The sequence below is a fragment of the Balearica regulorum genome, unplaced genomic scaffold (assembly GCF_011004875.1).
Source record: "Balearica regulorum gibbericeps isolate bBalReg1 unplaced genomic scaffold, bBalReg1.pri S35, whole genome shotgun sequence".
NCBI classification, from domain to species: Eukaryota; Metazoa; Chordata; class Aves; order Gruiformes; family Gruidae; genus Balearica; species Balearica regulorum.
The window spans coordinates 158182-173868 of record NW_022679028.1 but is presented as its reverse complement, the minus strand read 5'-3'; the positions used below and the strand labels follow the sequence as shown (position 1 = coordinate 173868).

General features: G+C 55.2%; 1 protein-coding gene across 1 annotated transcript in view; it reads left to right on the top strand.

Moving 5' to 3' along the window:
- The first annotated feature begins 6360 nt into the window (after positions 1 to 6360).
- The window catches only part of CHD8 (chromodomain helicase DNA binding protein 8), a 30156-nt gene continuing 20829 nt past the window's right edge, over positions 6361 to 15687 (top strand). Inside the window, exons 1-15 of the mRNA XM_075741342.1 lie at positions 6361 to 7062; positions 9051 to 9413; positions 10344 to 10717; positions 12068 to 12182; positions 12272 to 12466; positions 12586 to 12654; positions 12744 to 12799; positions 13063 to 13180; positions 13278 to 13361; positions 13467 to 13604; positions 13688 to 13800; positions 13903 to 14146; positions 14254 to 14430; positions 15182 to 15325; positions 15419 to 15674. Coding sequence (XP_075597457.1) covers positions 6361 to 7062; positions 9051 to 9413; positions 10344 to 10717; positions 12068 to 12182; positions 12272 to 12466; positions 12586 to 12654; positions 12744 to 12799; positions 13063 to 13180; positions 13278 to 13361; positions 13467 to 13604; positions 13688 to 13800; positions 13903 to 14146; positions 14254 to 14430; positions 15182 to 15325; positions 15419 to 15674 — 3148 coding nt within the window. The remainder of the gene's footprint in view (positions 7063 to 9050; positions 9414 to 10343; positions 10718 to 12067; positions 12183 to 12271; positions 12467 to 12585; positions 12655 to 12743; positions 12800 to 13062; positions 13181 to 13277; positions 13362 to 13466; positions 13605 to 13687; positions 13801 to 13902; positions 14147 to 14253; positions 14431 to 15181; positions 15326 to 15418; positions 15675 to 15687) is intronic.

The following is a 15687-nucleotide window of genomic DNA, read 5'->3' as shown; positions in this document are numbered from 1 at the left end:
GGGATATAGGGGACATATAGGGGATATGGGGGCCCATAGGGGACGTATAGGGGACGTATAAGGGCCTATAGAGGATGTATAGGGGATATAGGGGACGTATGGGGGGATAGAGGGGCCTATAGGGGACGTATAGGGGACGTATAGGGGATATAGGGGACGTATAGGGGATATGAGGGCCTATAGGGGACGTATAGGGGATATAAAGGGGATATAGGGGCCTATAGGAGATGTATAGGGCATAAAGCGGATGTATAGGGGATATAAAGGGGATAGAGGGATCTATAGGGGATGTATAGGGGATATGGGGGGGATATGGGGGCCTATGGGGGATATAGGGGCATATAGAGGACGTATAGGGGATGTATAAGGGATACAGCAGATGTATAGAGAATATAGGAGCTATGGGAACGTATAGGGGATACAGGGGGGATATGGGGGCCTATAGGGGATGTATAGGGGATATAGGAGGTTATAGGGGATGTAGTGGCCTGTAGAGGATATAGTGGGGGTATGGGGGGCCTAGAGGAGATGTATAGAGGATATAGGGAATATACAGGGGATATAGGGGGGGATACAGGAACCTATAGGGGATATGGGGGGGTATGGGGGCCTATAGGGGATGTATAGGGGATATGGGGGGATATAGCGGCCTATAGAGGATATAGTGGGGATATGGGGACCTATAGGGGATGTATAGGGGATATAGGGGGATATGGGGGCCTGTATGGGACATATAGGGGCCTGTGGGGGGCTACAGGGAATATATAGGTGATACAGCAGTCTGTAGGGAACATATCAATGATATAGAAAACATATAGGGAATATAAGAGACGTATAGAGGATATAGGACGCTGTAGGAAACATATGGGGTATATAGGGAGCACATAAGAGGATATAGGGGCTTATAGGGGACGTATAGGGGGGATATAGGAGCCTACAGGGGATATACGTCGGACATAGCAGACTATAGGAGGGATATGGGGGGCTATAGGGGACATATAGATGCACATATAGGGGCTTATGGGGGGCTTACAGAGAACATATAGAACATATAAAAAATATATAGAGGATAGAGGTACTTATAGGGGATATATAGGGGACATATGGGTGACATAGAAGTGTGTAGGGGACGTATGGGGCATATAGGGGGATATAGGGGACATAAAGGAGATATAGGGGCCTATAGCAGCCTATGAGGGGGGATATAGGGGCCTATAGGGAACATATAGGGGCCTGTGGGGGGTTATGGGGACATATAGGGGCCTATAGGAGACATATAGGGGACGTATGGGGGCATATAGGGGGCCTATGGGGGATATATGGGGTATATAGGAGGATGTCAGGGACATATAGGGGCTTATAGGGGCCTATGAGGGGATGTGGGGTGGTATTAGTGGCCTATAGAGGGGACATATAGGGGTCTATAGGGGGTGTGGGGTCTATAGGGGGTATGGGGTCTATAGGGGGGAGATAGGGACCTATAGGGGATGTATGGGGAGATACGGGAGTCTATAGGGAGCCTATAGGGGACGTATGGGAGCCTATAGGGGAGATGCAGGGGTCTGTAGGGAGCTATAGGGTTCTATAGGAGGAACAGGGGGCTCTATAGGGCTCTATAGGGGCAAACCCCGCCCGTTTTGGGCCCCTCCCTCCCAGGACCGAGACCTCCCGATTGGCCGACGCACCCCCCCCCCCACCGCGCCATCGAGGTCATCGTCAACCAGAGGCGACGGTGGGGCGGGGCCAAGACGTCAACCAAGACGTTGGCCGAGAGGTTGGCCAAGCCGGCGGTCAACGCGTTGGCCAAGACCTTGACGTTGGTCAACGCGTTGGCCAAGACGTTGGCGTTGGGCAACATCTTGGCCGACTTGTTGGTTAAGAGGTGGCCAAGCCGGTGGTCAACGCGTTGGCCAAGACCTTGGTCAAGACCTTGATGTTGGTCAACACTTTGGCCAAGACGTCGGCGTTGGCCAAGATGTCGGCCAACTTGTTGGTCAAGACCTTGGTCAAGACCTTGACGTTGGTCAACACTTTGGCCAAGACGTTGGCATTGGCCAAGACGTTGGCCAACTTGTTGGCCAAGACCTTGACGTTGGCCAAGACGTTGGCGTTGACCAAGACGTTGACCAAGACGTTGGCGTTGACCAAGACGTTGACCAAGACGTTGGCGTTGACCAAGACGTTGACCAAGACGTTGGCGTTGACCAAGACGTTGGCGTTGGGTGTTGCCGGCACCGGTGGGGTGTTGTTTCCGTGGCCACGCCCCCCTCAAGCCCCACCCATCCCCCCCAAAATCCGCATTTTTGGGGCTTTTTCCCCAAAATTTAAGGGGCTTGCTACTTTTTTATTCCTTTTTCCCCCCCAAAAAAAGGCGGTTTTGGGCAAAATGCGCCGTTTAGGTTCTTTTCTGGTTGAAGGAGAAACTCCACGTCGTTATCGATCTTTAGGTTCGTTAAAAATCACTAAAATTGGGGTTTCCGGGCGTTTTTCGAGTGGATTTTGGGGTGATTTAGCGATGATTTCTCTTCGCGGGGTTTTGTGGAGGTCAAAATTGCCGGAAAAAGGGGGTTTCACCCCGGTTTTGGTAAGGTTTTTTGGAAGAGGACGGTGGAAACGTGCAGGAGGGTCGCGCTCTCGTTTTTCTTCTTAAAAATGGGAAAAAAAGGGGTTTTCCCGTATTTTCCTTGAAAAAAACATATACAATTTTAGCAAGGAAAGCCCACTCGATGATTTGAATTAATTTTAATTAATTTTGGGGAGATTTTAGTGTGTTTTGGGGTTGAATTTCTTCCCTCGACCGGCGAAATATTTCAGGTCTTGGTTTGGGGTCAATTTTGCAGGAAAAAGGTGAATTTGGAGAATTGTTGGGTGCGATTTTGAGGTATTTGGGGGTTGAAACCGGATTTTTTGGGGGTGGGTTGGTCCAAATTAACCCTAATTTCTTCCAGATTGGTTAATTATGATTTTTTTCCCCACCATTTGTTAACTAAAAAAAGTGAATTTGGGGGGAATTTCGGCTCATTTTGAGAAATTTTGGGGGTTAGGTCTGATTATTTGGGGCTTTGGTCACAATTTTGACTCAAATTTCCTTTTTTTTCAGTTTATTATGAATTCCCCCCCCTTCGTTAACAAAAAAAGTCACTTTTGGGGGGTTGGGGGCTGTTCTGAGCTCTTTTTGGGGCTGAAAATTGATTTTAAGAAGTTTTGGGAACATTTTTGACCTAAATTTTCTCCTTGGCTGGTTAATTTTGGATTTCCTTGCTTTTTATTAAGAAAAAAAAAATCAATTTTGTGCAATTTGGGCATCATTTGGAGTTTAGTTTAAAAATGATCATTTGGGTGGGTTCGACCACAATTTTGACCCAAATTTCCTCAGAGGAGTGTTTAATTTTTTTTTTCTTGCCTTTTATTAAACAAAATAAATCGGGAATTTTTGTGCCAGTTTTCAGTCATTTCTTCGTTTAAAACTGGTTTTTTTTGAGCGTTTTGGCCTCAATTTTGACCCCGATTTCCTTCATTAACAGAAATGACCATTTTGGGGCATTTGGGTGCAGTTTTGAGCTTTTTTTTTTTGTTAAAATTGATTTTTTGAGAGGCTTCAGCCACAATTTTCAGCCCAATTTCCTCAAAAATGGTTAATAAAGAATTTTCCCCCCCCCGGTTTTCATTTTAGAAGCCCATTTTGGGCAATTTAAGTGCAATTTTGAGCTAGTTCAGTTGTTTCAAGCTGATCTTTTGCGGGATTTTGGTCACAATCTTAAGCCCAATTTCCTGAAAAATGATCATTTCTGAATTTTCCTTTTATTAATTAAAAAAAAAAAGTTAATTTGGAGGGATTTGGCTGTAGTTTTGAGGTATTTGGGGGCCTCAAAACTTATCTTTTGAGGGGGTTTGGCCACAACTTCATCCCCAATTTTCTGCAAAATGACTCATTATGAATTTTCCTTTAATTAATCTAAAAAAAGAGTTTATTTTGGGGGATTTGGCTCTAATTTTGAGATACTTTGGGGCCTTGAAACTGGTATTTTGAGGCAGTCTGGCCATAATTTCCCCCCAGTTTCCTCAGGCGGTGCCAAATTGTCCATTCCCCCCCCCCCCCAAAAAAAAAAAAAACAACCGAACTTTGTGGGGGGATACGATGCCGTTATGATTATTTTGGGGTTTTTTTTAACGCTTTCAGGTTACTCCGGATGTTGGGGAGGGAAGGGGGAAGAGCATCACCGCGATTTTAGTGGTTATTCAGCGTTTTTTAGCAGGGTAAACGCCGAGGGGGGGTGAACCCAGCCTCCGCGTGCGGTTTTTCGGCCTTAAATAAAGCGATTTGGGAAGTTTTTACCTCAAATAAAAGCGGTTTTAAGGGGGGGGGGGGTGGGAGCGCGGCGCCCTGAGGGTTAAGGACCGTTTCCCCCCCCCCCCAAGCGGGACAAGATGGCGGCGGCGCAGGGCTGTCCTCCGCACTGCCTGACTCGGAGCGCGCGTCCGCTCAGGCACCTCATAGGCCGACCCCTTTAAGCCCCGCCCCTTTTTTTTCCCCATTCCCACCAATAGAAACCTCGGTAAGGGGGTGTAACTTCCGGGTAGGCCTGGGGAGGGAAAGGGGGGGGGGGAAAAACTATCACAACCTATCATGCTGGCTTGGGGGGGGGGGGGGAAGGAGGCGGGGAAAGAGCCGGGATCCGACCAATCGCTATTCATCTTTGAAGGGAAGAGTGGGCGGGGCCGACGGGCTACCCGCCAGCCGGTTTGCGTTGCGCCGTGCACGCGCCGCCGCCGCCTTGTTCTCGCGCCCGCGCGGGGTGAGGCCACCCGCCACAGACGCGGGGGGGGGGCGACGGACGCGAAACATCCCCCCCCCGCCGCCCCTCCCCCCCCCCTTTCCCACCCCTCCCCCACCCCTCAACCGACGATCCCCCCCCCCCTTTCCCCTCCCCTCCCCCCACCGCCGCAGGTAAGGGCCTTTTTTTTTTTTTTTTTTTTTTTTTTTTAGGGGGGGGGTTAGGCCTTCCCCCCCCCCCCAAATTCCCCTCACGGATGGTTTGGCCCCGCCCTTCCCCCCCCCCTCAGACTGGGAACCCCAATTCCTTTCCCTCCTCCTTTCAAATTATTTATTTTTTTCTCTTTTTTGGGGGGGTTATCGAGTGTTTTGGGGGGATATTGAGTCTTCTGGGGGGGTATTGAGTGTTTTGGGGGGGTATCGAGTGGTTTTGGGGGGATATTGAGTCTTCTGGGGGGCTATCCAGTCTTCTAGGGGGGTATTGAGTGTTTTTGGGGGGATATCGAGTGTTCGGGGGGGGTATCGAGTGTTTTTGGGGGGTATCGAGTGTTTTGGGGGGATATTGAGTCTTCTGGGGGGCTATCCAGTCTTCTAGGGGGGTATCGAGTGTTTTTGGGGGGTATCGAGTGTTTTGGGGGGATATTGAGTCTTCTGGGGGGGTATTGAGTGTTTTTGGGGGGTATTGAGTGTTTTGGGGGGTATTGAGTGTTTTGGGGGGGTATCGAGTGTTCGGGGGGGATATTGAGTCTTCTGGGGGGGTATCAAGTGTTTTGGGGGGATATTGAGTCTTCTGGGGGGGTATCCAGTCTTCTAGAGGGGTATTGAGTGTTTTTGGGGGGGTATCGAGTGTTTTTGGGGGGTATCGAGTGTTTTGGGGAGATATTGAGTCTTCTGGGGGGGGTATCCAGTCTTCTAGGGGGGTATCGAGTGTTTTGGGGGGTATTGAGTGTTTTTTGGGGGGGTATTGAGTGTTTTCTGGGGGGGTATTGAGTGTTTTGGGGGGGTATTGAGTGTTTTGGGGGGGTATTGAGTGTTTTTTGGGGGGGTATTGAGTGTTTTTTGGGGGGTATCGAGTGGTTTTTTTGGGGGGTTGTGGATTTTTTTTGGGGGGGGGAGGAGCGTGGGGACACGCGCACGTCGATTTTGGGGGGGGGGGGGCGCAGACTGAGGGGAGGGCCACCTATGGATTGAGGGGTTATGTAGGGTTTGGGGGGATCTATAGGATCTATGGGGGTGGGGGGGGATGTAGAACAGCCTCTAGGCCTCAAGGAGGGGGGTGTGGTAGTTTTTTTGGGGGGGGCTGGTAGTTTTTTAGGAGCGTTGATAGTTTTTGAGGGGGATCGATAGTTTTTGAGGGGGGCTGGTGGGTTTTTTTGGGGGGGCCCCCTTCTTAATTCTCCTCTCTTCTCCTCCACAGCCCAGAGCTCCGGACCCCCCCCGAAGCCTGACGTGAGCCCCTCATTCCCCCCGATCCCTACACGCACCCCCCAAACCCCTCCCCCTCTTTCCAAGGGGGGAGGGGACCCCTAAATCTCTGTTCCCCCCCTACCCGCCGTCCTTCTCACGGTGCCCCCCCCCCCCCCAAAATGGCCGACCCCATCATGGACCTCTTCGACGACCCGAATCTTTTCAGCCTCGACCCCCTGACGGACGAAACCTTCGCCCCCCCCCCCCACGACCCTATCGAAGAAGCTTTAGGTTTATCCGGGGCTTTAGACCCCCCCCAAAATCCTCCAGCCCCCCCAGAATCTTCCGTTCCCCCCCCAGAAGATCCTTTACCCCCCCAAAATCCTCCTGACCCCCCTCAATCTCAACTCGCCCCCCCACCCGACCAAGAAATCCTCAGTCAAGGCAACCCTTTTATGGGGGTGTCCGCCGCTTTGCCCCCCACTCCTTCTTCATCATCTGGGGTCCCTCAACCCCCCAAAATCGTCATCCTCAAAGCCCCCCCGACGGGGGGGCCCCCCCAATCGCCCGCCATTCCCCCCCCGGGAGGTGGGACGACCCCCAACGGGGGGAAAGTGACTTTCGCCAAGGTTTTAACCGGAACCCCCCAACTTCGTCCCGGCGTTTCCATCGTTACCGGTAACGCCGCCACGGTTTTAAGCGGTAAAGTGACTCCCGCCGGAACGGGAGGGGCTACCGGAACCGCCCCCACCGCCGCCGCCGTTCACCGATTGGTTCAACCGGGAAGACCCGTCAAGCAATTGGTGTTGCAACCGGTCAAGGCGGGGGGAGCCGGGACCCCCCTAAAACCCGCCGTCACCCTCACGTCGGCACCGGCGCAGGTGACGAGGGGGGGGGGAGTGTCGTTGGGGTCTTTGAGGTGGGATAGAGGGTCTTCAGGGTTGAGGTCAACTCGTTGGGTTGAGGTCTTTGAGGTTGGGGGGCTCACGGTGGTCTCCAAGGTCAAGATCATGTCTTGGGGTTGAGGTCTTTGGGGTTGGGGGGCTCACGGTGGGGTGTTGAGGGTCCTCATGGTCAAGATCATCTCTTGGGGTTGAGGTCTTTGTGGTTGGGGGGCTCACGGTGGTCCCCAAGGTCAAGATCATCTCTTGGGGTTGAGGTCCTTGTGGTTGAGGGACTCATGGTGGGCCTTGAGATCAACGTCATGTCTTGGGGTTGAGGTCTTTGGGGTTGGGGAGCTTGTGGTGGGATGGTGGTGGTCCCCAAGGTCGAGATCATCTCTTTGGGTTGAGATCTTTTGGGTTGGGGGGCTCGTGGTGGGGTGTTGAGGGTCCTCATGGTCAAGATCATCTCTTGGGGTTGAGGTCTTTGTGGTTGGGGGGCTCACGGTGGTCTCCAAGGTCAAGATCATCTCTTGGGGTTGAGGTCTTTGGGGTTGGGGGGCTCGTGGTGGGGTGTTGAGGGTCCTCATGGTCAAGATCATCTCTTGGGGTTGAGGTCTTTGTGGTTGGGGGGCTCACGGTGGTCCCCAAGGTCAAGATCATCTCTTGGGGTTGAGGTCTTTGGGGTTGGGGGGCTCGTGGTGGGGTGTTGAGGGTCCTCATGGTCAAGATCATCTCTTGGGGTTGAGGTCTTTGTGGTTGGGGGGCTCACGGTGGTCCCCAAGGTCAAAATCATCTCTTGGGGTTGAGGTCCTTGTGGTTGAGGGACTCATGGTGGGCCTTGAGATCAAGGTCATGTCTTGGAGTTGAGGTCTTTGGGGTTGGGGAGCTTGTGGTGGGATGGTGGTGGTCCCCAAGGTCGAGATCATCTCTTTGGGTTGAGATCTTTTGGGTTGGGGGGCTCATGGTGGGATGGTGGTGGTCCCCAAAGTCAAGATCATCTCTTGGGGTTGAGGTCTTTGGGGTTGGGGGGCTCGCGGTGGGGTGTTGAGGGTCCTCATGGTCAAGATCATCTCTTGGGGTTGAGGTCTTTGGGGTTGGGGGGCTTGCAGTGGGGTGTTGAGGGTCCTCATGGTCAAGATCATCTCTTGGGGTTGAGGTCTTTGGGGTTGGGGGGCTCACGGTGGTCCCCAAGATCAAGATCATCTCTTGGGGTTGAGGTCCTTGTGGTTGAGGGACTCATGATGGGCCTTGAGATCAAGGTCATGTCTTGGAGTTGAGGTCTTTGGGGTTGGGGAGCTTGTGGTGGGATGGTGGTGGTCCCCAAGGTCGAGATCATCTCTTTGGGTTGAGATCTTTTGGGTTGGGGGGCTCATGGTGGGATGGTGGTGGTCCCCAAAGTCAAGATCATCTCTTGGGGTTGAGGTCTTTGGGGTTGGGGGGCTCGCGGTGGGGTGTTGAGGGTCCTCATGGTCAAGATCATCTCTTGGGGTTGAGGTCTTTGGGGTTGGGGGGCTTGCAGTGGGGTGTTGAGGGTCCTCATGGTCAAGATCATCTCTTGGGGTTGAGGTCCTTGTGGTTGAGGGGCTCATGGTGGTCCCTGAGGTGAAGATCATCTCTTGGGGGTGAGGTCTTTGGGGTTGGGGGGCTCGTGGTGGTCCCCAAGATCAAGGTCATGTTTCAGGGTTGAGGTCTCTGAGATTGGGGGGCTTATGGTGGCATGTTGGGGGTCCCCAAGAGCAAGATCATCTCCTGAGGTTGGTCACGTTTCTTTGGGGGACCGAGGGTGGGGTGATGGGGGGAGGTCCCCAAGGTCAGGGTCACCTCCCGACAACATGGTCCCCAAAGTCCTTGAGATCCTCGGGGTTGGAGTCACCAACCCATAACGAGGTCCCCAAGCTCCTATGGGTCAAGTTCACCACCCGGGCCCCCCCAAACGGTCCTTTCTCCCCGTTCGCACGCTGACTCCGCCCCTTTTTCTCCTATAGGGCGAATCGAAACGCATCACCTTGGTTCTCCAACAACCTCCGGGCGGTAACGCTCCTCCAGGTCAACGTCACGTGGTGTTGGGTAGTTTACCGGGCAAGATCGTCTTGCAAGGTAACCAACTGGCCGCCCTCGGTCAAGCCAAAGGAACGCCGGGTCAACCAGCCAAGGTGGTCACCATCCAACTTCAAGTTCAACAACCTCCCGCCGGTCAACCGGGTGCCCCCCAGAAGATCCAGCTTCTCCAACAACCCGCCGGCGCCGGTGGACAACCGGCTCCCGTTGCCGTCTCTTCCGTGCCGCAGGTGGTGGGGGGCGCGGGGCAGAGGTTGACGGTGCCGTTGAAGGTGGTCTTGCAGCCCCAGGTGAGCGTCGGTGGGGTTTTGGGGTGACGGGGAGAAGTTGAGGAGCTTCTGGGGTCCCGCGGTTGAGGGAAGGCGGAGCTTGTCGGGGTGGTCCTGGGTGTCGCGCCCGACTGGTCCCGTCGCGCCAAATTACGCCCCCCGTTTCACCCAATTTTGGTGCCCAGCCCGTGATCTTGGTGCTGCACCTAACGTTGGTCCCCAGTAGCACCCGACCTTGGTCCTCAGCACCACCCAACCTTGGTGCCACCCCGATTTTGGTCCCGTTTCACCCAACCTTGGTCCCATTGCACCCAACCCTGGTCCTCAGCACCACCCAACCTTGGTCCTCTTGCACCCAACCTTGGTGCCACCCCGATTTTGGTCCTGTTTCACCCAACCCTGATCCTCAGCACCACCCAACCTTGGTCCCGTTGCACCCAACCTTGGTGCCACCCCGATTTTGGTCCCGTTTCACCCAACCTTGGTCCCATTGCACCCAACCTTGGTCCTCAGCACCACCCAACCTTGGTCCTCAGCACCACCCAACCTTCGTCCTGTTGCACCCAACCTTGGTGCCACCCAGATTTTGGTCCTGTTTCACCCAACCTTGGTCCCATTGCACCCAACCTTGGTCCTCAGCACCACCCAACCTTGGTCCCGTTGCACCCAACCTTGGTGCCACCCCGATTTTGGTCCCGTTTCACCCAACCTTGGTCCCATTGCACCCAACCTTGGTCCTCAGCACCACCCAACCTTCGTCCTGTTGCACCCAACCTTGGTGCCACCCCGATTTTGGTCCTGTTTCACCCAACTTTGGTCCTCAGCACCACCCAACCTTGGTCCCGTTGCACCCAACCTTGGTGCCACCCCGATTTTGGTCCCGTTTCACCCAACCTTGGTCCCCGTTGTCCCAACCTTGGTGCCACCCCGATGTCCATCCCTTTCCCTCAGGCTGGTTCATCTCAGGGCGGTTCTCCTGGTCTCTCGGTGGTGAAGGTGCTGAGCACCAGCGAGGTGGCCGCCCTGGCCACCCCGGGCTCGCGCGGCGCTTCAGAAGAAAGCCGTAAACTGGAACACCAGAAGAAGCAGGAGAAGGCCAACCGTATCGTGGCCGAGGCCATCGCCCGCGCCCGAGCTCGGGGCGAGCAGAACATCCCCCGTGTCCTCAACGAGGACGAGCTCCCGAGCGTCCGGCCAGAGGAGGAAGGCGAACGCAAACGCCGACGCAAAGGGACCGGCGAACGCGGTGGACACAAGGAGGAGAGACCTCGCAAGGGCAAAGGTCAAGGTGGTTCCGGCAAGAGCAAAGGCCGAAGCAAACCCAGGTGAGATGTCCTCAGGTCTGAAGAAGCAGGTGTTTTCACCCAAATATAGGTGGGAGGGGTCTGGCCCGGGGGTGCGTGACCTTCTTGGGGTGGTCTTGGTGGTGCACGTGATCTAGGTCTTCGTTGTCACCTGACTTTGGTCTTCGTTGTCACCTGACCTTGGTCTTTGTTGCGTCCAGTCTTGGTCTTCATTGCTCCCCAGCCCTTGGTCGTGGTTGCCCCCAGCCTTGATCCTCATTGTCTTCCAACCTTGACTCTTGTTGTCCCCCAACCTTGACCCTCGTTACCCCAACCTTGATCTCGTTGCCCCCCAACTTTGACCCTCGTTGTCCTCCAACCTTGTCCTTATTGTTCTCCAGCCTTGACCCTCGCCCCTAATTCTTGACCCTCATTGTCCTCCAACTTTGACCTTCGTTGTCCCCAACCCTTGATCTCATTCTTCTCCCATCTTGACCCTTGTTGTTCTCCAACCTTGACCTTTGTTGTCCTTCAACTTTGACTTTGTTGTCCCCAACCTTGACCCTCACTGTTCTCCAACCTTCACCCTCATTGTCCTCCAACCTTGACCTTCATCGCCCCAACCCTTGACCTCGTTGTCCTCCAACCTTGACCCTCATTGTCCTCCAACCTTGACCCTCGTCACCCCAACTCTTGACTTTGTTGTCCTCCAACCTTGACCTCGTTGCCAACCTTCATCCTCGTTGGTCTCCAACCTTGACCCTCATTGTCCTCCAACCTTGACCCTCGTTCTCCAACCTTGACCCTCACTGTTCTCCAACCTTCACCCTCATTGTCCACCAACCTTGACCCTCATCGCCCCAACCCTTGACCTTGTTGTCCTCCAACCTTGATCCTCATCGCCCCAACCGTTGATCCTTGTTGTCCTCCAACCTTGACCCTCGTTCTCCAACCTTGACCCTCACTGTTTTCCAACCTTCACCCTCGTTTCCTCCAACCTTCACCCCCATTGTCCTCCAACCTTGACCCTCGTCACCCCAACCCTTGACCTCGTTGTCCTCCAACCTTGACCTCGTTGTCGCCAACCTTCATCCTCATTGTTCTCCAACCTTCACCCTCATTGTCCACCAACCTTGACCCTCATCGCCCCAACCCTTGACCTCGTTGTCCTCCAACCTTGACCCTCACTGTTCTCCAACCTTCATCCTGATTGTTCTCCAACCTTCACCCTCATTGTCCTCCAACCTTGACCATCGTCACCCCAACCCTTGACCTCGTTGTCCTCCAACCTTGACCCTCGTTACCCCCAACCTTGGCCACGGAGCAAACCCCCAGAGCAGGTGTCCAACCCGTCCACCCGTCCTCTCCTAACGCCCCACCTCGTCCCGTTAGCACCATCACGCCCGTGGTGGGCAAGAAACGGAAGCGCAACGCCTCCTCCGACAACTCCGACGCCGAGGTGATGCCGGCGCAGTCGCCGCGGGAGGAAGAAGAAACCAGCGTCCAGGTACGGAGACGGCGCCGGTGGAGATCCGTGCCGGTTGGAGGTCCGTTTCGGCCCGAGGTGGCACGGTCCCGTCTCCTTTCCTCTTCCAGAAGCGACGATCGAATCGGCAGGTCAAACGGAAGAAATACACCGAAGATTTGGACATCAAGATCACCGATGATGAGGAGGATGAAGAGTTGGACGTAACGGGACCGATTCGACCGGAGCAACCGCCGGTTCCTCAACCCCCCGTCCCGGAACCGGAGCCGGAGGGCGAGACGTTGCCCTCCATGCAGTTTTTTGTGGTGGGTGACCTTCATTTCATCTCCTTGGACGCCCTTCGTGGCGTCCACCACCATCTTCATCGTCTTTCTCCATCCTTTGCCACCGTCGTTTGGTTTTTTTTTCTCTTTCCCGCTTCCAGGAAAACCCCAGCGAGGAGGACGCGGCCATCGTGGATAAGGTCCTCTCCATGAGGGTGGTGAAGAAAGAGGTGAGGAACCCTCGCGGCGGTGGCGGCGGGGAGGTGGTTTTTTTGCCGGCGTTTTGCCGACGTTGACTTCCCGCCTGGTTCTCCTGCAGCTTCCGTCGGGGCAGTTGACGGAGTCGGAAGAGTTTTTCGTCAAATACAAGAACTAGTAGGTGGTCGGATGAGGAGGGATGGGTGTGGGGTGACTTCTGCCGCCCACCGGCGGGCTTCTCGTTTGGCCACCACGTTGGGTTGAGGGCTACAAAGCTTGGGGGTGAGCCCGACGCCTCGCTGAGGCCTCGTTGGCTCTTGAAAAAGCGTTTTCTTGCACCGATTTTGCTCGAAAACGGCTTTTCTGACCCCAATTAGCTTCGCCGGGGTGGTGGTGGGGACACTTCCGCGTGGAACGTGACGTTGTGTCCGCCTCCCCAGCTCCTACCTCCACTGCGAGTGGGCCACCATCGACCAACTGGAGAAGGACAAGAGGATCCACCAAAAGCTGAAGCGTTTCAAGACGAAGATGACTCAGATGCGACATTTTTTCCACGAGGTGCTGGTTTTGGGGGGAAAAAAAGGGATTTCGGGGAAGATCTTTGGGGGGGGAGGCGGTTCGGGGAGACCGCTCACCACCTCCATCTTCTCCAAAGGATGAAGAACCTTTCAACCCCGACTACGTAGAGGTGGACCGCATCTTGGACGAGTCCCACAGCGTCGACAAAGACAACGGGGAGGTGAGGACGGGGCGGTGGTGGACCCCCCATCCCCAAAAAGCGACGTTCCTCGTGGTCGACACCCGGGGGTTTTTTTGGTGGTGTGTCCTCACTTCTTGGTCGCAGCCGGTGGTCTACTACCTGGTGAAGTGGTGCTCCTTACCCTACGAGGACAGCACTTGGGAGCTCAAGGAGGACGTAGACGAGGGGAAAATCGGGGAATTCAAACGTATCCAAGCCCGACACCCGGAACTCAAGCGTTTGGTGAGCGACCGGGTCTTCTCCCACCTCTCCGCCTCTTCGGCGGTCTCCGATGTCTTCTCCATCCCCTGCTTTTCTCCTTCCAGGCTCGTCCTCAAGCCGGTTCCTGGAAGAAACTGGAGCTCTCCCACGAGTACAAGAACCACAACCAGCTTCGCGAATACCAACTGGAAGGGGTCAACTGGTTGCTCTTCAACTGGTACAACAGGCCAGTGGTGGGACGGGGTGGGGTGGGGACAACCAGAGGACGTTGCCACCGCTTCCAGCCGCCAACCGGTTGCCTCTTCCCACCTCCCCGCAGGCAGAACTGCATCCTGGCCGACGAGATGGGTTTGGGCAAGACCATCCAATCCATCGCTTTCCTACAAGAGGTCTACAACGTCGGTATTCGCGGTCCTTTCTTGGTCATCGCCCCGCTCTCCACCATCACCAACTGGGAACGAGAGTTCAACACCTGGACGGAGATGAACAGCATCGTCTACCACGGCAGTTTGGCTTCTCGGCAGATGATCCAACAGTACGAGATGTACTGCAAGGACTCGCGGGTAAGGGGTGGCTTTGGGTCTTCTCGATCTCAGGACGTACCCAAGAACCCATCTCCGAGTTTTGGATGAGGTTGGAGCCATCTTCTTAACCTTCATCCACGCCCCAGGGTCGTCTCATCCCCGGAGCCTACAAATTTGACGCGCTCATCACCACCTTCGAGATGATCCTCTCCGACTGCCCCGAGCTGCGAGAGATCGAGTGGCGTTGTGTCATCATCGACGAGGCCCACCGCTTGAAGAACCGCAACTGCAAATTGCTCGACAGCCTCAAGCACATGGACCTGGTGAGAGGTGGGGTGGGCGTGGAGAAGGGGACGGAGGACGGGGAGACCCCAATTCCTCCCTCAGAGTGGGGTCCTGACGGTGCGTGTGGGGTCCTGGTGGCATCTGGAGATGTTTGGGCTCATCCCGAGCCCCCGGGGGATGGTCCTGAAGGTGCTTGTGGGGTCCTGGTGGCATCTGGAGACGTTTGGGCTCATCCCGAGCCCCCGGGGGATGGTCCTGAAGGTGCTTGTGGGGTCCTGGTGGCATCTGGAGACGTTTGGGCTCATCCCGAGCCCCCGGGGGATGGTCCTGAAGGTGCGTGTGGGGTCCTGGTGGCATCTGGAGATGTTTGGGCTTATCATGAGCCCCCGGGGGATGGTCCTGAAGGTGCTTGTGGGGTCTTGGTGGCATCTGGAGACGTTTGGGCTCACCCCAAGCCCCCGGGGGATGGTCCTGATGGTGCGTGTGGGGTCCTGGTGGCATCTGGAGATGTTTGGGCTCATCCCAAGCCCCCGGGGGATGGTCCTGAAGGTGCGTGTGGGGTCTTGGTGGCATCTGGAGATGTTTGGGCTCATCCCGAGCCCCCGGGGGATGGTCCTGAAGGTGCGTGTGGGGTCTTGGTGGCATCTGGAGATGTTTGGGCTCATCCCGAGCCCCCGGGGGATGGTCCTGAAGGTGCTTGTGGGGTCCTGGTGGCATCTGGAGACGTTTGGGTTCATCCCATGCTTGTCCCATCCCGAGCTCTAACGTTCTGCACCCTTTGGTCCTCAGGAGCACAAAGTTCTCTTGACGGGCACCCCGCTGCAAAACACGGTGGAAGAGCTCTTCAGTCTTCTGCACTTCCTGGAACCTTCTCAGTTCCCTTCTGAAGCAGAGTTTCTCAAGGACTTCGGAGACCTCAAGACGGAGGAGCAGGTGAGGGACGTTGAGAAGACCCTGGGACCTTTCCTTGGTCACCCCGGTCTTGCCCGGCCTGCGGTAACTTCTCCCCGCTGGTTCCACCTGCAGGTGCAGAAGCTCCAGGCCATCCTCAAGCCCATGATGCTCCGTCGGTTGAAGGAGGACGTGGAGAAGAACCTGGCGCCCAAGCAGGAGACCATTATTGAGGTGGAGTTGACCAACATTCAGAAGAAATACTACCGGGCCATCCTGGAGAAGAACTTCTCCTTCCTCTCCAAGGGTGCCGGTCACACCAACATGCCCAACTTGCTCAACACCATGATGGAACTGCGCAAGTGCTGCAACCACCCCTACCTCATCAACGGTGAGGAACCGGG